The following is a 22,138-nucleotide window of genomic DNA, read 5'->3' as shown; positions in this document are numbered from 1 at the left end:
ATTACCTCCCAAAGATAATTGGAAAGAAACCATCTTCTAGAAGGTTCTAGTTCTTAGCCAATCATTATTAAAGATAATTGGAAAGAAACCATCTTCTAGAAGGTTCTAGTTCTTAGCCAATCATTATTACGGACTGATGCACAGCAGCGTAAGCAAGAAATTGGAAGTTCATTCTTCCCAGATGGGGCTTTGGAGTTTCTTCTCTTCCAGAATCCTTACTGAGGTGTCGATACATTGGCCCGCCGAACAGTCTTAGTGACATTTAGCCATGGGTGTTTCTTTAAAAAAGAAGAAGAATGTCTCATCTAAATTTTGAAATGGGAGTGTTGATTGCTAGTTACATTGCTGGATTATGGAGTTGTATCGTTGCTACTTTTTCTAGTCCTTAACAAATACGCAGACATGCTAAAAAAAAAAAATCCATCTGATCTAGTGAGTCATTTAGGATTGCTGTTTCTTTGCTGATTGTTTGTCTAGAGGATTTATCCAGTGATGTCAGTGGTGTATTAAAGTCCCCTACTATGATTGTATTGTTGTCTATCTCTCCTTTGATATCTTCCAGGAGGTTTTTTTAATGTATTTTGGTGCTCCTGCATTGGGTACATATATGTTTACCAGGGTTATATCTTCTTGTTGTATTGATCCCTTTAGTATTATGAAGTGGCCTTCCTTATCTCTTGTTATGGCCTTCACTTTGAGGTCTATTTTGTCCGATATAAGTATTGTTACCCCAGCTTTCTTTTCCTTTCCATTTGCCTGAAACATATTTTTCCATCCCTTCACTTTCAGTCTGTGTGAGTCCCTTCTAATGAGTTGGGTTTCTTGTAGACACAGATGTATGGGTCATGGTTTTTTATCCATTCAGCCACTCGATGTCTTTTGGTTGTAGCATTTAGTCCGTTTATGTTTAAAGTTATTATTGAAAGGTACTTATTTGTAGCCATTTCTTTTTTTGTGTGGCTGTTTTCTTTCTGAGCTTTTTATTCTTTTTACAGTAATCCCTTTAGCATTTCTTGCATTGCTGGCTTGGTGGTGATAAACTCCCTTAGCCCTTTTTTGTCTGTGAAGCTTCTTATTTCCCCTTCAATTTTTAATGATAGCCTTGCTGGATAGAGTATTCTTGGATTCAGTCCTTTGCTTTGCATCACTTTGTAAATTTCCGTCCATTCTTTTCTGGCCTGATGTGTTTCTGTTGAGAAATCATTTGATAATCTAATGGGAGATCCCTTGTATGTAACTTTATGTCTCTCTCTTGCAGCCTGTAGGATTCTTTCTTTGTCCTGAACATTTGCCATGCTAATTATGATGTGTCTTGGTGTGGGTCTTTTCGGGTTCACCTTGTTTGGGACTCTCTGGGCTTGTGTGACTTTTTTCTTCCCCACCTCAGGGAAGTTTTCTGATATTATTTCTTTGAATAGGTTTTCTAATCCTTGTTCCTCTTTCTGTTGTTCTGGCACCCCTATTATTCGTATGTTGTTTTGTTTCATGTTGTCCCAAAGCTCCCTTAGGCTCTCCTCCTGTCTTTTAATTTTTTTCTCCAATTGCAGTACAGTTTGAGTGTGTTTTGCTTCCTTGTCATCTAATTCACTAATTCGGTCCTCCGCTTCTCCTAGTCTACTGTTGATGCTTTCAATGGTGTTTTTTATTGCAGCTATATTGCTCTTCATTTCTTCTTGGGTCTTACATAAGTTATTGATTTTTTCATCTGTTTCTTCTTGCTTCTTGCATAAGTTGTTGATTTTTTCCTCCATCCGGTTTATGCACTCAGGACCCTTATTCGGAATTCTTTTTCTGTCATGTCGCATGCCTCTGTATCACTTAGCTGCTTTCCTGGCAAGTCCTCCTTTTCTTCCCTTTGGGGGTTTCTTTGCCTACCCAAGTTTGATCTCACTGACATATGTAGATGTTGAGTCGTTCAGTGGCTGCTCCCTGGGTAGCAGTGGCTCCTTGGGCTGTGGTTGCTCCTCGGGCAGTTGCGGTAGCGGCTGCTCCTCACTTGGCAGCAGCTCTTCTGGTGGGTGCTGTTCACAGCTGTGGTGGCTCTTCTGGCTGGTGGGGGGAGTCTTCACGTACAGCTGCAGTTCCTCAGAGGGTGTGGTGATCAGGAGGCTGCTGTTGCTTGGATCTGCTGCGTTTATTTAAAGGCACAAAATACAACACAACAAGGCACAATGTACCAGGCACTGAACACAAATATATTCACAATATTAATAACCCCAAATAAAGGTGACCACCCGAATTAAGAGAATTAGGGGATAAGGAACAAAGAAGAGAAAAAGATAAAAGTGAAAAAAGAAAATAAGAAAAAAGAAACAGAAAAGGAGTGCAAAAATGAAATTGGGAAAAAAGAGGGGGAAAAACAGAAAAAAAGAGTGAAAAGAGAGAATGAAGTAGAAGAGGGGAAGAGACTATTTGTATGAGAAGAAAACTCTGATAGAACTGCCACTAATCCCAACAAATTCCAGCAACAGATCCATGGAGATGAATGCAAACTACAAACAACCAATGATATCAAGAGAGGCAAGGGAAAACAGAAGCACAAAAATAACCGGGGGGGGGGGATGGAGGGGAGGGAGGGGGAAAATCAGCAGAAAAAAATAAAAAGTAAAAGCAAAACAACCTCACAACCAGCCCTAAAAAAGAAAAAAAAAACACAAAACAAACAAAAAAACAATATACTCAACAATCAAGCAAACAGCAAGAAAACAATAGAAAGATAAGAGAAAAAAATATTTGGATAGTGAAGAAGGATAAGGGATAGGTGTATAAGGATTTAGAGCAGTGGATTGGAAATAGGATATATAAGTAGGGTGAAATTGGACAGGGGGTAAAAAGACGGCATAGGGAAAATCTAAAGCAGGAATAGGGTAAGAGAAACAGGACACCAAAAGGGGAAGAGTGAGGAAGAGAGTTTTAGCATAGAGGTAAAATTGAGGTAGGGAAAATTGATGCTAAAGGAAGGATGAAAATAGAATGGAGAACACTAATCCCAAAATAAAATAAAGAGAAAATAAAATGGCACTTTAAAAGATGGTGAAATGGTAGCAGTAATAATACTGGTTAAAAATAAAAATGTAGTAATTAAAAGGGTAAAATCAGGTGATGGAAAAAGAAGAAAAAGAAAAAAAATGGTTTCTTAGTTAAAAGGCAAAAATAGAAAAAAAAGAAAAAATTTGCAGTAGTGAAGGTCTTTCGGTTCTTCTACTCTTCAGCCTGGCTTGCCTTAGTCCTGCCAGGTATTCAGGAGAGTGTTGAATTTCTCTGTGATACACTGTTCCTCCGTGTTGTAAATCCCAGTCCTGATTTTAAAGCAGGCCGTATTTGTGATCCAGACTGCCTTAATTTGTGTTCACCCAAGAGTCAGTTTGTGGCTCAGCCTCTGGGTGGCAGTGTTTTTGGGTTGGCCTCTGAGGCTATACGGCTTCTCTATCCAGCAGCAAGGGTTTATTTTCTCTATTGCACTTAAAACTGGTTTGGGGAGGTCAACTGCCCAGAGCTGGTTCTTTAATCATTACCCTGCTCTATACTCACCTTCTTCCTGGAATTTCTTTCCTGTACTCTCAACATCCAACAGGCTCCAAGCAGATGTCATTAGCCTGTTTGTCCTCCTCTATTCCTTCCTGATGAATGGTGCCAAGCCATCCTGGCTACCTTCATTCTCTTTCTCCCTTAGGAAGGCATCAACCCATCCTACATTCTGTCAGGTTTACCACCTAAGTTTGTCTCAAATCTGTCCATGTCGCTCATTCCCATCACCTGACAGACCCTCCTTCAGGTCACCAGGATCTCTTATCCTGGATCATCACAGTTGCCTCCTACTGGGCACCTCCTTTCCCTTCACACTAGTCAGAATGGTCTTAAATCCAAGTCTGGTCATACCACTCCTTCCTGGGATCTCACATTTAGAATAAAGTCCACATTCTTTAGCATTAATTACAAGACTGCATCTAATTTGCCTTACCACTCACAATCCCCCTGTCCCTCCTACCAGACTCTAGGTCCACCCTTGTTGCTCTTCTTTCAAGTTCTAGGCCATGTCATCATATCTTTTCTCAGCAAGCCTTTGTGCCTATTATTTCCTTTCCTTCTCTCTTCACCTTCCTAATTGTTAAATACTTCTCAACCTCATCAGAAAGCTGCATGGGGTAGTGATGAACTTCTCTGGGAAGTTTGTCTGCAACTTCTTTCCCACCCTCTTCCCTAGGTCTGGGTCAGGTGCCTCACCTCTGTGCTACCATAGCCCCAGGGTTCCCCCAACATCACATTTATCCTGGATTGTCACTAGCATAACCCTCACTAGACCATAAACTCCAAAAATATAAGGAATGCGTCTGTCTTATTTATGTATTAATTCTCAGTGCCCAGCAGATTATGTGGCATATATCAGTCACTCAAATATTTTCTGAACTAATTCATGTATTAGCACATTAGGAATGACTCAATATGACTATACCTTATGTTGACAAAGACCTATTTAAAAGGCCATGTCCAATTATTCTTGGGAAAAATTATGACCAGACATACTAAGAGTTTTTAAAATACCCAATGTGGATGAAATTTGAGGAACTGTATCATTCAAGACAGTTCCTGTTGCCAGGAACAAAAAACATAGCAACCTATTGAACTGAGTTTAAGAAAAGATGCGTGGAAATTGATTTGCTCACATAACTGAAAAGCTCAAGGATGGCTGACTTTAAGGCTTAAACAAGGTCAACAGGACACAATGGTTCTGCATCTCTGAGTAATGCTTTCTGCTGCAAAGATGGCATCTTAAACCTCTATGTGCTGCCCCCAGCAACAAAAGACTAACATTCTCCCATTTCAACCAGCTGAAAAGAGCAAATGATTCTCAGTGTAAGCCTAGGTAGACATATAGATGGACAGATGGACAGATAGATGAGATGGATAGATGATAGATAGATAGATAGATAGATAGATAGATAGATAGATAGATAGATAGATAAGATAAACAGATATTTAGATCAGTCTAAATATCTTCTATTTAGGGTTTATAAAAACACCTTACATATAGACAGACAGATAGGTATCCCTGCCTGAGATACATGTCATCTCTGCACTGACTGCTATGGTCAGAGAGATGTGGTAGTCTGGTTGGAGAAGAATGAATGGACGCTGGTTGTTCCAAGTATCAATTTGTTGTCTTTCAGCTCCAAGCCTCCCATTCTTTCCCCTTCTTTGGGTTAATGGAGCTTGAATCCTGTAAATATTTCTTGTTGGCCCCCCTGGCACCGATGTTTGGACTTGTCTATAGAGGGCACTGGAGGCCCACTGCAGGAGGCAGGTGCTTCCTTTCAACCTTCTTGCTTTGGGCACAGCTGTTTGTTCAGTGTCGTAGTAGTGGCACTCATCCATGGGCACGTTTTGCATTTCAGGTCAGGCCTGTGGTTTCCTGCTCACCAGCCTGGACTTTCCAGCTGGGGAACTGGCTCTGGCGAACTTTGCCCCTATCCACTGGCCCACATCCACACTCTCCTGGGATGTTTGAAACTGAGCCTCGAAGTTTCTTCTAGCCTCAGACCCAAGAGGTAGAAACTTTCATTGTTCCCCACCTTTAAAATGAGGAAACTAAGGCACAGACAGTGAGAAAGAGAAAAGCATCCCCTGGCAGCAGGAACAGGTCTTGCACTCACAGCCAGGGTTCTCTTGCCGGCTGGACACACACAATTTCAGAAGACGCCAGTGTCACACAAGGCCACTCTGTCAGCAGGTCTGAGCCCAGACAAAACAAGAAGATTGTCCAAACCTCAAATTGACCAAACATCCCCTCTCCCAGCTAATCTGAGTGCTGGCTGCTGCTTTACCAACTAGAACTGTAGCCTCGCTTAATCTGTCCTCCCTGCAGAGTGAATCATATAATCACCACAAACCCTGGCAGCTTGTATCCGGAGAAAAGCCCCACTTACCTTAAGTCCTTCTCAAATCACATGCACAAGCCCTAGTCCTCTGAGTCTGTTCTGACATTCTCTTCCTGAACTGCAAGGTGTGCATGGTGTCCCTGGGAGTCTTGACTGGTGGACATTGTCAACAGCCTAAATTACTCATTTGAGGTCATAGATCTAGTCGCAGAGTGCTAAGGGCAGGTCTGGGTGGTCTTAAAGTTCTCTTATATCCCTTCTTAGTGGTTAACCCATTGGTTGCTCTTAGCAACTCTTTATTTTAAAATGTCCTGCTCAGATTTCTGATGTGGTTTCTGTCTCAGTCACCAGAACTCAGTCTGTATAAATATGCATCCTAAGTGCTCTAGGAGTTTGGGGACAGAAGAGGTCAGTGTGATCTGAAAGAAGGGGGAAGGCTTCATGAAGAGCTCTTTCTTAAATGTGGTGAAACGGACAGGTAGGGTTAAAATAAATGAAAAATACTGTGTGCTTAAGCTATGCCACTATTCTCTAGAATTCTCAAAAAGGGACATTTTCATAGTATATTTAAGGAACAATATGCATCTCAGAAATAAGCACCCAGGTAAGGAAGTAGCAATAGTAGAAGGTGAGGTGTGGGAAGCAGGCTTTAGATAAAGAGTGTGGAGCTATAAAGGCAGCCATAAAGGTTTGCAGAGACAGCACAGTGTCATGGAAACAGGATCAACTTTGCTGTTAAACTGATGTGGATTCAAATCCCAGTGTTGCTATCTAGTGCAAGTCTGCCTCTCTCTGAGACCTACTTCGTTATTTGATCTTCTAACACCTCTCTTGCAGTCTTAGTGTGAATTTTAAATGATGCAACTTATTTAAGGCATTAAGCCTGGTACATAATATTCTTCAGTCAACAACTCAAAACAAGCAAACAAAAACCAGTTTAATACCCACAGGCAAAAGAATGAAGTTGGAGCATATACAAAAAAAGTACTCAAAATGGATCAAAGACCTAAAGGCAGCAGTGCCTAACAAATATATTTCTTTATTATCATTATCTAAAAAAATATGTTTTAATTGATTTTAGAGAGGAAGGGAGAGGGAGAGGGAGATAGAAATATCAGTGATAGAGAGAATCATTGATCAGCTGCCTCCTGAACACCCCACACTGGGGACTGAGCCTGGAACCTGGACATGTGCCCTGACCAGGAATCAAACCATGACCTCCTGGTTCATAGGTTGGCCCTCAACCACTGAGCCACATGGGCTAGGCTATTATCATTATTTTTTAATGGCATTCAACAATAGACATGTATTTCTTGCTCATGCATCTCTGGGGCAGCTGGGTTTTGCTGGTACAGGTTAGGTTCTGCTGTGAGTTGAGGCTATGGGTTAGATCCAGATCTGCTCCTCATGTCCCTCTCCCTTCTTGGACAAGGAGTATTTAAAGCATATTCCTCTCACAGTGAAGGGCAGGAATTGAAGGGGACACATTTCAAATCTTTGCTTACAAAGAGATTTCTAATTAAACCCAAAATATTTTCCTCTCAAGAAAGTTTCAAAACATATGGGTTCTTTCTCAAAACCATATACACTAAATTATCTGAAAAGAAATTAAACAACGAAAGATGTTCTTTTTTATCTAATTATATTTTAGAGGTCTATAACACTGGCCAGTTAAAAATTATAAATAGGATCTACAGTTCTTAATCTTGACACTCCCACTACGATTGTTTTGAAAATTCAACAGGAGATTTTTTAAAAGTGACTCCTTTCTCTTTAGTTTCTCCACACACCCCAGCGCTTCTTTCATTTCCGTCAGAATTCCATCGCAAGCAGCATTTCCCCTGATTATTTCTTTTACTCTTAAAACTGCTCCTTTGGCAAAGTTGGTAGCTTAAAAACATTCAGCTTTTGTGGAGTTGATTTTTACCCTGGATAAAAACAAGTCTAAAATATTGCCTGTAAGATATGAGCTGGATTGAGACTTGCATTTCAGCTTCCTGGAGCAGGTACGGCCTCTCCTCCTGCCTTAGACTCTCTAAGGATAATTCTCCCATTTCTGGCTGTTTATGCTACACTCCCTCCCCTGTGCTATGGCAAAGAATGCCAATCACACTGGGGACAAGGGAGTTCTCATCTCATGGGAGAAGCATTGAAAACTGACATTTGTAACTTGAAGTTGGAAGCTTTTTCTTTTTTTAATCCACAGGTTTAAGCACACGGAAGGTTTTCTTTTGAGTGTGATTAATCATCACAGCCTCTTCATTTTGTTGTGTAATAAGCTTTATTCCTTTATTATGTGTCCCACCGGTTATTATAGAGATTCTGGGTTCTTAGCAAACAAATCTCATTAGAGAGTGGCTGGGTCTCGGTGAGTGAAGAATGTGGTGGAGTGTGTTTCCTGTGGCTTCTTCCTCTCTGTGTCCCCTAAATCCCGGGACAGTTTCCATTGGCTGTCCTGTCACTTAGTCAAAACACTCCTGTGGCGATGAGAGGAAACAGTCTTTACATCCCTGTCACTTAATGCCCAGTCAGCCCAGTACAAAGACGCATTTAGATTCTCATTGTTTCCAAAATTCAGATACATCCTTATAGATCTAGAATTTAATTTTCTTTAAATAATGAACAGATTATTCTAATGCAGAGTAAGTCAAGGTATGAAAGTTTCAACAAATTTTTCTCACGAATCTTTTCAATAATAGGAAATCTAGAGTCCTTAATCACTATCTCGTCATTTACACAAAGGGAGTGTTTTGATTACACCCTTGAGTCCCTCGTAGTTTTTCATTTGGAGGCCACCGGCAGGTGGAGTCGCTGCCTTCAGGAGGCCCTGGGCAGGATGTGTTCAATGATGATCTGCTGGGAATTTGTAGTGGGGTCTGCCACGCTAGGCAGGGCGCTGGACTCAGACCTTTGAGGTTCCTTCTAGTATTGAGTCAATGAAAGCCATATGTTGAAACTGGATTATAAAAATACCTTACTAAAGCTAGAGATTCTTCCTCAGATGAGCAGGAATATGGAGGAGTGGTCACAGATGGTAATTTTTTTCTCAAGTGGCCCCACACTGGGGAAGGAATATATGAGGACTGCACGGTGGCGGCCTTGATCGCCCTGGAGAGCAGCCCCACAGTCCCCAGGCCTCAGAATCACCTGAAGAATCACGTGCTCACCCTCAGGGGCTGGCACCAGCTGTGGGTGTGAGGAGAGTGGCTGTCTGTGGTTTCCATGGCGACCAGGGGGTACAATCATTGCTGGCTCTTCTTCTCATGTCCAAATACCTGTTCTTTCAACAATTACAAGGGAGTCACTTTGCCTGCTTAGGATTGTGGTTAGGATTGTTCCAGGGCCCAGATTCCTGGTTTGGGGTTTTAGGATTAAGCCAGGGAAAGCTGATAGTTTCATCTGCCTGTTTTATTGACATTATCTTGTTCATGTATTTATTTTGTTTTCAAGTTCTTGCCCTCCTGTCCTCTCTTCTCTCCACTGCACCTTGCCCTCTCCTCTCTTCTTCTCCTAGTTCTAGGAAACAGGAGCGATCTTCCAAAGGAAGGAATGGATGGGAGAATATCATTAAAGTACAAAGATTTGGTGGTAGGGATTTAGTACCCACTTTTATCATTTCCTGCAGCTCAGAAGTGACATCATGGTAGAACTGCCAGAAAGTGAAATACCACATACTCTCAAGTCACTTGGTTGGATGTGTTTAGCTCTCTTATCAAGAAGCAGTGAATGAGTGTACATGGAGGGGACGTGGAGGAGAAGGGGTGCATTCAGAAATGCATGGCGAGCAAGAGAGAGCTGCGGTGACTCCTGACTTTGTCCCTGGTACATGAAGGAATGAAAATGACCATTGTATGAGTTTGGGAGATGTGCTTCTCAAACAATACTCATTTCATAGGGCTTTTGTGAGGATTACCTGAGTGTGATGGGTAACTGTGTGTGTCAACTTGGCTGAGCCACAGGGTGCCCCAATGTTTGGTCAGACATTCTTCTGGATGTTTCTGTAAGGTTGTTTTAGGTGAGATTAAGACTTAAATTGGTGGTCTTTGCAGAAAACAGATTGTTCTACATAATGTGGGTGGGACTTGCCTTTAAGGCCTGCATAGAACAAAAAGGACCAGCTTCCCTTGAGCAGACAGGAATTCTCCAGGAGACTGCCCTTGACACTCACTTCTACCTGCTCTTCCCAGGTCTAGGGCCAATGCTTTCAGACTCAAACCAGAACATTGGCTCTCATGGGTTTCCTGTCCATACTGCAGTTCTGGACTTGCTGGCCTCCACAATCGTATGAGCTGATTCCTTATAAGTCTCTCTCTCCCCCTCACTTTCTCTCTCTCTAAACACACACACACACACACACACACACACACACACACACACACACCCCTGTTGATTCTGTTTCCAGGGGGAACTGTGACTAATACAAGGAGGTAATATTTTTATCCATGTTTCACAGATAGAGAAACTGAGGCTCAGAGAGGACAGAGGCAGATGTGTCTGACTTCAGAGCCTGGACACTTACCCACTTTACTCATCTGCCTCATAAGAAGGTGATGAGAAGGTGGGGCATAAGAAAGGGATAGCTCTAGGACTATACAGCCAATCAATCCAGACGTTGAGTTCTGGCTTCGACTCCATTGCATAGTCTCTACCATGTCTTGCTCCACGTTTCTGTTTGTTCTTGTTTTTGGTTAGGAGACAATAGGAGGTGCGGGTTCAGTAGGGAAGGTCGAGTGCAGAGCAGCAGAGCAGTCCAGGTCCACCCTGACTGATAAGCATCCTGTTTGTGACGGACTCACCTGGGAGGCAGCCCCCTTCTGTGTCCTCTGTCGCCTGGATCAACAAACATTGGAAGTCGCTTCCAGGCATTTCAGCAAGATGTGTGGCCTCTGTGAGGTCATCAGCCAAGGAGTAGATTTGGTTTTCAAATCAAGGCATCTGACAAAACCAATTTATCAGACTAATAAATTCAATTCCGAGTCACAAAGACCACAAGAGGGTTGAAGCTTTGAATTATTTTTTATAAATGTTTCATCTCTGACCCAAAAGGAAAAGCCCTTTCCTCCTCCTCCAGGGTGAGATGTCTCATTCTGCTGAGTCACACTCGTCTTTGAAGACACAGGGTCTGTTCACTATTCTCTCCTTTTTGAAAGTGAGCGTCTTTTTATCTCAAATTTAAACAATAGCTACCTATCCCCAGTGCTTTCCTGTTGCTAGAAATATATCTAATTTCATAAAACAAGTTACCAGAGCATGCAGCCTTGCATAATTTCCATGGTGATAGTACCATCTCTACCTGAAGTTTGGACCGAGATGAATATAGGCCAATCCCCGAGAGCTCTGTGTTTCTGACACTGCTCCTTTGTGGGAGAGACTCATTGGACCAAAATGCTTTTTCATTCAGGCCCATTTTTAGAATATGAAGATGAAAACATAAAACTTGAAAATCATTTGCTCCCCCATTGCTTTGGATTTGGAAGAAAAATGGATGAGCGGGATCAAACATTGGCTAAAATAAGCAAACAACCAGAAAGTCACTGGGGGTAAAGATTTTTGAGGCCTGTGAGATCTCAGGGAAGAAGCCAAGGGCCATCAATTAACGTGGGTGCTGTGGCTTTTCTTCTTGTCTAAACTGCCTTGCCTAGAATGCTGATGGACTGTGTCTTCACCCAGATCACATGGGACATATAATCACCTTAACATAATAATGTGATTCGTGATGTACCCTTCCTCAAAAAATTAGATCCTCACCCCCTGCCTCCCAACTACAGAAAGAGGATTAATTCTTTGTAATGTCAATCATGTCATGTCAATATTCTATGATCCGACCCTAAAACAGTGCAGTGGTGTTACCGATTGGGGTTACTGGCTGAGACCTCGGTTCTTCTTGTCGATGCAGAAAAGATTTTAAGTTCAACAAAAAGAAAGTAAAACAAAGTGGGATTTATTGAAGATACACTCCAAGCGAGGAGCAGGCCAGTTGCTAGAGACAGTGACCCCCAACCCTTGGGTTATATGATTTAAATGAGGGATTTTCTGGGTAAAGACTTTCATTTGCATTCAGTGATGATTGATAGAAAAGGGTTATATAACTATATTTGTTCTGCACATGCCCTTGCCCATATGCATACAGAAAAACCCATGGGGGGTGGGGTCAAAACCACAATGAAATTTTATTGTAATTAGTCCAGGACCCTAGTAAGGTCACATTGAGGTCATGTTGTTTTCCTCTGAGCTTGTGCCAAGAACCAGCTGATTCTGAACCCGCCCACTGGTGGTCTGCTGGCTGCTGGGCCTCCCATAGAGAGGCAGTCTGAAGGCAATGTTGGTCCAACTCCTGTCAAGACCTCAGGGCAGGCCCCATTCCAGCCACTCATGTCTAACTTCCTACCTAACAGTGGGTCAAGATAAATGGAAAAGGGAAACCAGGGAAGTATGAAATTTATCTAACCTTTCTGGACCTCCCTATCCTCAAGAGAACGAGTAGTCCCTCATGAAAACTTTAAAAAATTCAGTGTCAAAAATTGAATTGTCAAATCATCCAAGAAAATAGTTGTCTATAAATTATTTCAACCTATCCACCAATATCAGGAGCAATTAATAAAATACATTGGGAAGCTCTACAGGGTAGCTGACATGGTTCCTACAGGATGCTATATTCTGGTTGCCTGTGGTGTGCTGTGAGGAGGGACATCATTGTCTTTTATTTGAATTACAATCTATTATCCTGGCATTCGCTGTGCTCTTAGACGTTTCTGAAGGTGCTTTGAAATTAAAACAATATTGGCTTATGGCCGAAACCGGTTTGGCTCAGTGGATAGAGCGTCGGCCTGCGGACTGAAAGGTCCCAGGTTCGATTCTGGTCAAGGGCATGTACCTTGGTTGCGGGCACATCCCCAGTAGGGGGTGTGCAGGAGCAGCTGATCGATGTTTCTCTCCCATCGATGTTTCTAACTCTCTATCTCTCTCTCTTCCTCTCTGTAAAAAATCAATAAAATATATTAAAAAAAAATATTGGCTTATGTCTAATGCAGTGGTTCTCAACCTTCTGGCCCTTTAAATACAGTTCCTCATGTTGTGACCCAACCATAAAATTATTTTTGTTGCTACTTCATAACTGTAAAGTTGCTACTGTTATGAATCGTAATGTAAATATCTGATATGCAGGATGGTCTTAGGCGACCCCTGTGAAAGGGGTGGCGACCCACAGGTTGAGAACCACTGGCTAATGCCTTCCTTTCTTTCCTTTATCTTTTCCTTTTTTAAAATTCTAGAGTAATTACTTTCTGAAGGGAAAATGTCAAGGAGTATTAAGGGATGAAATGTGACTACTGATTGATTTAAGTGATGTAATACATCTAAGAAATGTTGTTATATAAAAATTCCTAGAGCCCAGCCCATGTGGCTCAGCAGTTGAGGGTTGACCTAGGACAGTGATGGCAAACCTATGACACGCGTGTCAGAGGTGACACGCGAACTCATTTTTTTGGTTGATTTTTCTTTGTTAAATGGCATTTAAATATATAAAATAAATATCAAAAATATAAGTCTTTGTTTTACTATGGTTGCAAATATCAAAAAAGTTCTATATGTGACACACCACCAGAGTTAAGTTAGGGTTTTTCAAAATGCTGACACGCCGAGCTCAAAAGGTTCGCCATCACTGACCTAGGAGCAGAGGTTACCGGGTTAGATTTCTGGTCAGGGCACATGCCTAGGTTGCAGGCTCAATCCCTATTAAGGGTTGTACAGGAGGCAGACGATGTTTCAGTTTCTCTCTCATCATGATGTTTATCTCTCTATTCCTCTCCCTTTCTCTCTCTCTAAAAAATAGTGAAAATGTATTTTTTTTAAATCGCTAAAGATCTCTGTCACCTTTTCTAACCTTAATTCAAACCAAAGGATAGGAAGCTCTTACCTGATCAAACTAAATCAATCTCTCAGGATGAATCACATAAAACTCTTTCCCTGTATTGGAAGAAGAGCATGTCATAGTCAGGGGGAAAAAATAAAACTAAGGTAAAATAGTACTGGAATATGGAAATCATATGAAAAAGAGTAAAAACGTTCGAATTTGTTTTGTGCCATTACATCCTTTCCTGTGATCAGAGGTCATACTGGGTGGGACAAAAGTAGGTTTACAGTTGGAGTACCTGAAACATGGAGTTTATTCTTGTGTTATTTATTAATTATTGTATTCTTTTCCATACAAACAACTATAAATCTATTTTTCCTATTATTGGTAGAATTCTAGTTATGAACAAGTCATCTCATTATCTTATAAGATGGTGCTAATTTAATGAGACAAATACTGATTTCCCATCATCACATTAACTTGACTCAGCTCTGTGACTTGCAGAATTTGCCCTGAAGTTATACAGAATGATTTTAAAAATAATAATAACCCTGGGTAATTACTAAAACTCTATACACTTAATTTTGTACCAAATAACCATACAAAGTTAGATAATATTTTTACATGATAACATTAAAAGTAGTAATTATATGGCTCAGAGATATTTTTAGAAATCATAAACATCCTTCCTTCATGCATGGACAACATGTATAAGAAAAACCCAACCAGTGCCAGGAATTTGAATTTTATAAAACATTAGATGGGCCTTCTCCAAAAATCTACTTACTCAGAAGGAAAAAAAATCAAGACATGTATCAAGACAGCATTTCTGTCTTATCACTTAGCCAAATAGCTATGGTCAGGTACGTGCCTATAGTCATCTGCACAGCAACATTTGAGAAGTAGAAAGATATAGAGTTTAAAAGACCTTGCCCTCACCCTCACCTCATTATCTGATGCCTAAAGTTCTATCATTTACTTAACACATGATCACCTTTTTAGCAGGTTGGTCAACCTTGGCACTACGGTCATGTGCACACCACATTTCAGTCAATGGATGGCATATACAGTGGTCCCATCTACACTAATAAAAGACAAAGATGCTAATTGACCGTACCTTCGCTACGCCCCAAGCCATGCCCACCAGCCAATCAGAGCGACTATATGCAAATTAACCCAACCAAGATGGCGGCCAGCAGCCACGGAGCTAGAGCAAGCAGGAGGCATGGTTGCCCTGGTGATGGAGGAAGCCAAGCTTCCTGCCTGTGCTGAGCCGGCTGTGGCCTCCGTTCATGGCAACAAAGTTTCAATTATAGAAGACAAATAAATCCCAGATACCTGCTTCCAGCTAGCTTCCACTGGGATCTTGGGTGGCTGGGGGCCGTCGCCAGCCTGCAAACAGCCATCAGCCCCTCACCCAGGGTGGCCACACCCTCATGGGGTAAGGGTCCCTGCTGGGGGGCTTGGCCAGCCTGAAAACGGCCCTCAGCCCCTCACCCAGACTGGCCAGGCACCCCAGCAGGACCCCCCACCCTGAAGGGGCTGTGGCCAGCCTGCAAACAGCCATGAGCCCCTCACCCTGGCTGGCCAGGCTTTCCAGGGGGGACCCCTACACTGAAGGGGCTGTGGGCAGCCTGAAAACAGGCATCAGCCCCTCACCCAGACTGGCCAGGCACCCCAGCAGGCCCCGCCCACCCTGAAGGGGGTGTGGCCAGCCTGAAAACAACCATCAGCCCCTCAGCCAGGCTGGCCAGGCACTCCTATATAATAAAAGGGTAATATACAAATTGACCCTAACAGCATAACTGGGAATGACTGGTCACTATGACACACACTGACCACCAGGGGGCAGACGCTCAATGCAGGAGCTGCCCCCTGGTGGTCAGTGCACTCCCACAGGGGGAGCTCTGCTCAGCCACAAGCCAGGCTGACGGCTACCAGTACAGCGTTGGTGGGGGGAGCCTCTCCCGCCTCCTCAGCAGCACTAAGGATGTCCAACTGCAACTTAAGCCTGCTCCCCGCTGGCAAGTGGACATCCCCCGAGGCTCCCCGGCTGCCAGAGGGATGTCTGACTGCCAGCTTAGGCCCTATCCGCCAGGGAGCGGGCCTAAGCCAACAGGTGGTCATCCCACGAGAGGTCCCAGACTGCGAGAGGGCACAGGCCGGGCTGAGGCACCCCCCGCCCCCCCGGGGTGCACAAATTGTTGTGCACTGGGCCTCTAGTAAGATTATAATGAAGCTGAAAAATGCTTGTCACCAAATGACTTTATGTTGTTGCATCACTCACTTGTTTGTGCTGATGCTGGTTTAAACAAACCTACTGCACTGTCAGTCATGTAAAACTATAGCACATAATACTTGCTATTGATATTAAATAATGATGTTACAGGTTTATGGATTTACTATACTATACTTTTAAGGTTATTTTAGAGCATACTGTTTCTACTTAGTAAAAAAAGTTTGCTGTAAAACAGAATGCCTTGTTACGCCTGCAGCAGCCTCATACATCTCAAGTTCACTGCGTCTCTTGATTGCCTCATTTTCTCTTGTGCTTGATTTAATCTGGTGTTGTGCTGTTTAGTATCATGCTGTACAGGCTTGTAGCCTAGGAGCAATAGGCTATACCATATAGCCTAGGTGTATAGTTGGCTCTATCATCTAGGTAAGTGCACTCTATGATGTTTGCACAATGACAAAACCGCCTAATAAACTTTTCACAGAACACGTCCCCATTATTAAGTGGCGCATGACTGTATTGACATTTTGGCATGAGTAATTCTTGTGGGGGCTGGCCTGTGCCTTGTCGGATGTTAACAGCATTGCTGACCTTTACCTTCTGGATACCAGTAGCACCTCTTCCCCCAATTGTGATAACTAAAGATGACTCCAGATATCACCAGATGTCTCCAGATATCGCCAAATGTCCTATTAGGGGTAAAGTAAGAATAAATTGAGAACCACTGCCTTAAAGATAAATGCCAGTGTGAGCTGTCATTGGTCTCTTTGCAAAGAAAAGACCAAATAGAATAGATTGGCTAAGGTGATGGGAAGATGAAACCACAGGCATTTGTGCCTTAGGGAGACATTACAGAGGCCCCGCACCCGAATGACTGATTCCAGAAGTTGGGAGTTGGCTCATGTACTAATCCACAAGGAAGAATTCACACACAATTAAGGTTTTATTTGTTTGTCTTATTGCCAAAACTATTTGCCCACTAGGCACTTGGATTTATTAAGCACTTGGATTTTTCTTCCTAAAGGAACTCATAGTTTAGTGGTGTAGACAAAACAAGTGAATGAGAAGCCCCTGCCCACTGGGCGTGGTTGAAGATGGAGGGCGATGTAAGAACAACAGGGCGATGTGTGTCAGGGACCTGAGCTCTTGGTTCCCCTGCAGCAGAGGTTACCCTGGTTTCTCCGGGGCCACTGCTGCTGGGACCCACTGGTGGGCAGGGTGCTGCTGATGCCTGCCTGGTGGTATCTGTGTGGCCTTTCTTTTTTTTCTTTTTCCTTTTTTTGTTAATCTTCACCCAAAGATATTTTTTCCATTGATTTTTAGAGAGAGTGGAAAGGAAGGGGACAGACAGAGAGAAACTTCGATGCAAGAGAGAGAGAGACATCAATTAGTTGCCTCCTGTACGCACTCTACCAGGCCGGGATTGAGCCTGCAACTGATATACCTGCCCTTGACTGGGTTCGAACCCATGACCCTTCAGTCCATGGGCCAATGCTCTAACCACTTAGCTAAACCAGCTAAGGGCTGTGAGATCTTTCTACCTGTTAGTCTGATAAGCTTCCAGGACGGCTCCCATGCTGGCCTGAGAGGCAGCAACCAGAGTAGCCAGGCTGGCAGACTTCTCTCTTGACACCCTCTTTAGTTCTGGCATCAACCGAGTGACTTTATTAACAAGCTCTTGCCAGGTCTCCTATCCACCTCTCCCAAGGATCTCCACCCTGAGCAGTATCTCCCAACTGTTACATCAGTACATGAAGTACCCATCATCCAAAGTAACTTATTCTTTTAACAAACATTTTTCCATTCTAGCCACTGCTTTTCTCTTAAACTTACTGTTAACTAAAGAAGAGGTTCAGGCTGCAAAATTGAACAAAAGGCAATTACTTGAGCAAAAGGATTCCAGTCTAAGAGATGCAAATTCAGGGAGCAACCCAACTGCACTCTAGAGAGAATAAAGAAAACAGGGTTTATAAAGGCAAAACCCAAAATGTGTAATTTTTTCATGCAAATGAGGGATTGCTGATTTAGGTTACCAGGGATTGATTGGTTTCAATATGCAAATGAGGAAAGCAAAAACTACAAGGAGGAAGTAAAGTTCATATGTGTCCATTTAGCAATTGTTCAAGGGTGTTTATGGCTCATCCTGGAGCTGAGTTAGCAACAGGTTAGTAACTTAACAGAAGCTCAGAGAATTGAGGCACAAGCTGTGGGCAGGCTGCCGGGGCCCCACTTCCTTCATAGCCTCCTGACTCTATTTTAAGTGCCTCTCTTAGCAATGCTTATTCCATTTTATTTTTTTTCATTATCATTATGATAATCACAAGTTAAAAAGGGAGAATACTGTTAGAACAAGCCTGCAGTTGAAATTATAGCCCTGATTCTGGAATTCACAAACAGAAAATGTGAATTATAGATAAGAAAGATTCCAATTCTGAAGCACAAAGCCACAGTCAGATTGGGGCCATCTGATATCATCTTCATATTTAATCAAAGAAGAAGCAGGCAGATTCAGGACTGGATTCAAGCTAGGGAAATAAAGCAGGATGGAAGAACTTTCATCAAATGCTGACTCGGTATCAAAGACATTACTGACATTCTTCATTCATCCACATAACAAATATTTATTGAGCGCTGACTCTTGTCTAGCACTTAATTATGTAAGTACTAGAGGCCCGGTGCACAACATTTGTGCACTTGGGGGGAGGGTCCCCCTCAGCCTGGCCTGCGCCCTTTAGCAATCCAGGAGCCCTCGGGGGATGTCCCCCTGACGGCTTAGGCCCACTCGCTTCGGGGAAGCGGGCCTAAAGGGCAGTTGGACATCCTTAGCACTGCTGCGGAGGTTGGAGAGGTTCCCGCCACCACTGCTACACTCACCAGCGGTCAGCCAGGCTTCTGGCTGAGCAGTGCTCCCCCTGTGGGAGTGCACTGACCACCAGAGGGCAGCTCCTGTGTTAAGCATCTGCCCCTTGGTGGTCAGTGCACGTCATAGCAACTGGTTGTTCCACCATTTGGTCTATTTGCATATTCGCCTTTTATATAGGATTATCCCCATTTTACCTCCGAGGGATCAGAGCCACAGATTCATGAAGTAATTCACCCAGTGTCCACAGGATCTGCACTCAGGTCTATACACTCTTACGACAAAGTATGGGAGGAAGTAAAAGAAAGTAACTGGGAGATAAGAAAGTGGATGCAAGGAAGTCCTAGCCCATCGTCTCCTAACTCTGCCAAACACACACTTCATGACTGACATCGTATTAGCCAACAATGTTTAACATACTTGTAGACATCAATTTTTTACAGATAAGTATTTTAAAATTCACTATCATTTTTACTTTTAGACAAAATGACTTAATTCAGGGATTTGAAAATTTCTAAATATCAGTGTATCTATATTAAGGAAATGCTAAAGAACTGTGGTTGCAAAAGCACCATGTAAGAAATTATTAGCGGTGTCTCTCTCTGAGTGCTTAATCACAAATTACTATGTGTTGTTTTAAGCCTTGTCTTGAGAACTATTAGGAAGCAATATCATGCCTCATTCTTCTCTGTTGAATTCTAATCCTAAATTACATATGTGGAATTTTAAAGATAGGCACATATCCATGTTGAGTTTAATAAAAACTATTTTCTCAATTTTCCATTTACTGAACCATGGGTAAACATTTTTTATGAATTCAACATTCAACCAGCATGGATGCTTTTCTAGCAGAAATCACTATTCTCTCCCACGAAAACCTTTCAAATACCTTTATTATTGTTAATTTTGAAAAGACATGTGGTTCTGTTTCTTTTAAATGTTTTCTAACCACATGTGCTAACATTTTTAAGGTTGAAAATGATTGGATGTCTAAGATTTTCTTTAATATCATGTGGGGTCACTAAGGAAATTTGAGAGAGAGGCTGCCAGTTGATAGCTGGTAAAATTGGTGATAAATAGGGGTTTGTTATTTTATTCTCTCTACTTTTACATTTATTTGAAATTTTTATGGTAAGAAGTTTCAGTACCTGAAATAATACTGAAGACCATTTCTACTCCTAATTCTAAATGGTAAAAAATTTATCACCGTGTTTGGGCACAAGCTTTCTCTCCAAGGAAATATTAAATATATTTTTCAGCTCTTCTTCTATTTCTTCTTCATTCACTGTATTAAACTCCACCAGATCCATATTGTCCTTATAATTGAATTTTCTAAAGGTGAGGGTGAAGCCCACTAAACAGTGAACCCCATTTGGGGTTTGCAAGGAACAGAATGACTTGCTTGTAAACACAGATGCTGCAGACGTCTGAAGGTATTCATTAACGGACTCAAAATCCTCAATTGTTCGAGGTTCAAGTGTAAAGGAGTAGATCTTTCTGTACTTTTTCTTTTCCAGGAGATCAGAATTAAGAAATTCTTGGTTTGGAACGTACTGCTCTCTTCTGATTTGGTCCAGGTACCACGTTCCTCCCTCTTCTGTCAAGCGGAAGATACACGGCACCTGAGGCTGATCCTTCCCAGAAATTAACTCCAGAGGCTGCCATATCTGGTAAGAGCGTCCAAACCCAGCATCAACTATGTAGTTCCTGCCACCCACGGTCACCTTCAGCAGGAGGTGGATCATAGCACTGCTGTATTTGTCAGCTGGAGTGCTGTAAACATACCCTCCCAGCATTGTGGTCTCAAAGCCCATTGTGGTCAGAGCCCAATACAGAAGGTGATTGACCTGGAGACACCACCCACCCCGGTTCTTCCTCACAACTTGGTCAAAAATGGCCTCCAAGCCCAATTCCATGCGTTCCCCACAATGGATGTTAAGGTTCTCAAAGGGAATGGCCTGGATCTGGTGCTGAAGAATGTCAGTTAATGTTTCCAGGTCCAATTTGTTCCTAGAGTTCTTATAACCAATTCTTTCAAAATATGCTTTGATGTCCATAATGCCCTATGGCAAGGAAAAGAAAACAAAAACACATAGTGTTATTTTTCCACTTGGATTTCATTGATTAGCCGAATTACAATTAATGTATTTTAAATGTGTAACTAAAACAGTCAATATAACTATCTACAATCATAAGTCTTGTTTACTACTACTATTGTAATACAGTGATATCAAATGACATATGTAGAAGAAAAACTTGGTTCTCATAGTAACAATCAATGGGAAGATAAAGCCATTAAACAATTCGAAAAAAGCCAAGAGAAAAGCAAATTGGTGCTTCTGAAGAAGAAAACTCAAAATGAACAATTAGAAACTGTATATAAAAATAACAAAATATTTTCCTGAACTAAAGCAAAAATTAAATCTGAAAAACAGCAAAATTCTGGAAAAGTTTGATTCATTGCTCAACACTGAGATATATTCTGGTTAAATTATTGAAATTCAAAGTTGAAGCAAACTACTTGGGTATTTGGTAGAAAACAAACACTTTTTAAGGGAGAAACCAGCAGGCTGGCGTCAGAATACTCCACAGCAATATGTTACTATGTTAAGAGGAGAGTCTGATCCCCAAATACTTTTCTCAGATAGGATTTCATTTCATCACAAAAGGCATCCTGAATATGAAAACAATCTCAAAGATGAAAGAATTTGAGGAACCCATGAAGGATGAGCTACCCTGATAAATTGTTACCTCCTAATTGGCCAATGAAGTATGAATCAAAATGAAAATAAGGAAGAGAGAGGCCACAACAAAGGATCCATGGTCAACACTGACTCCTTTTATTATAGAGCAAAGAGTAGAAAAGTTACAAGAATTATGGATAAAGAAAATTAAAAAAAAAAACTTTTGAAAAAAATGTGATACATGAAACCCATTAGACCTATTGGCCTCCACCATAGGTACAGTGCAGTAAGGAATAGAGCATGCTCAGTGTACTCAGAGAGGGCACATGGGATTGGTGAAGATTCAGGACTGAGTTTAGTGTGAGGCTGTGTGTTCCACTCAGATCCCTTCAGATGTCTTTTACCATTTCACTGTGCCCCTGGCCTGGCTTCTGTGTCCTTATGCTTAAGGACCTGAACCCTAGGTCAGCGGTTCTCAACCTGTGGGTCGCGACCCCTTTGGGAGTCGAAAGACCTTTCACAGGGGATGCCTAAGACCACCGGAAAACACATACATAATTACATATTGTTTTTGTGATTAATCACTATACTTTAATTATGTTCAATTTGTACATGAAATTGGGGGTCACC

General features: G+C 42.1%; 2 protein-coding genes across 3 annotated transcripts in view; both read right to left on the bottom strand.

The window, feature by feature from the left end:
- Positions 1-22,138, bottom strand: part of LOC102433484 (arylamine N-acetyltransferase 1-like) — a 49,392-nt gene that overhangs the window by 24,191 nt on the left and 3,063 nt on the right. The window lies entirely within an intron of this gene.
- Positions 19,750-22,138, bottom strand: part of LOC102432866 (arylamine N-acetyltransferase 1) — a 5,522-nt gene continuing 3,133 nt past the window's right edge. For both annotated transcript variants that reach the window (XM_023760839.1, XM_023760837.1), the window contains exon 2: positions 19,750-20,887. In XM_023760839.1, coding sequence (XP_023616607.1) covers positions 20,009-20,881 — 873 coding nt within the window. In that variant the 5' untranslated portion in view covers positions 20,882-20,887 and the 3' untranslated portion in view covers positions 19,750-20,008. The remainder of the gene's footprint in view (positions 20,888-22,138) is intronic.

Source organism: Myotis lucifugus, unplaced genomic scaffold (assembly GCF_000147115.1).
Source record: "Myotis lucifugus unplaced genomic scaffold, Myoluc2.0 scaffold_194, whole genome shotgun sequence".
NCBI lineage: Eukaryota > Metazoa > Chordata > Mammalia > Chiroptera > Vespertilionidae > Myotis > Myotis lucifugus.
The sequence above is the reverse complement of the archived record's forward strand: the minus strand, read 5'-3'. Positions and strand labels throughout refer to the sequence as shown.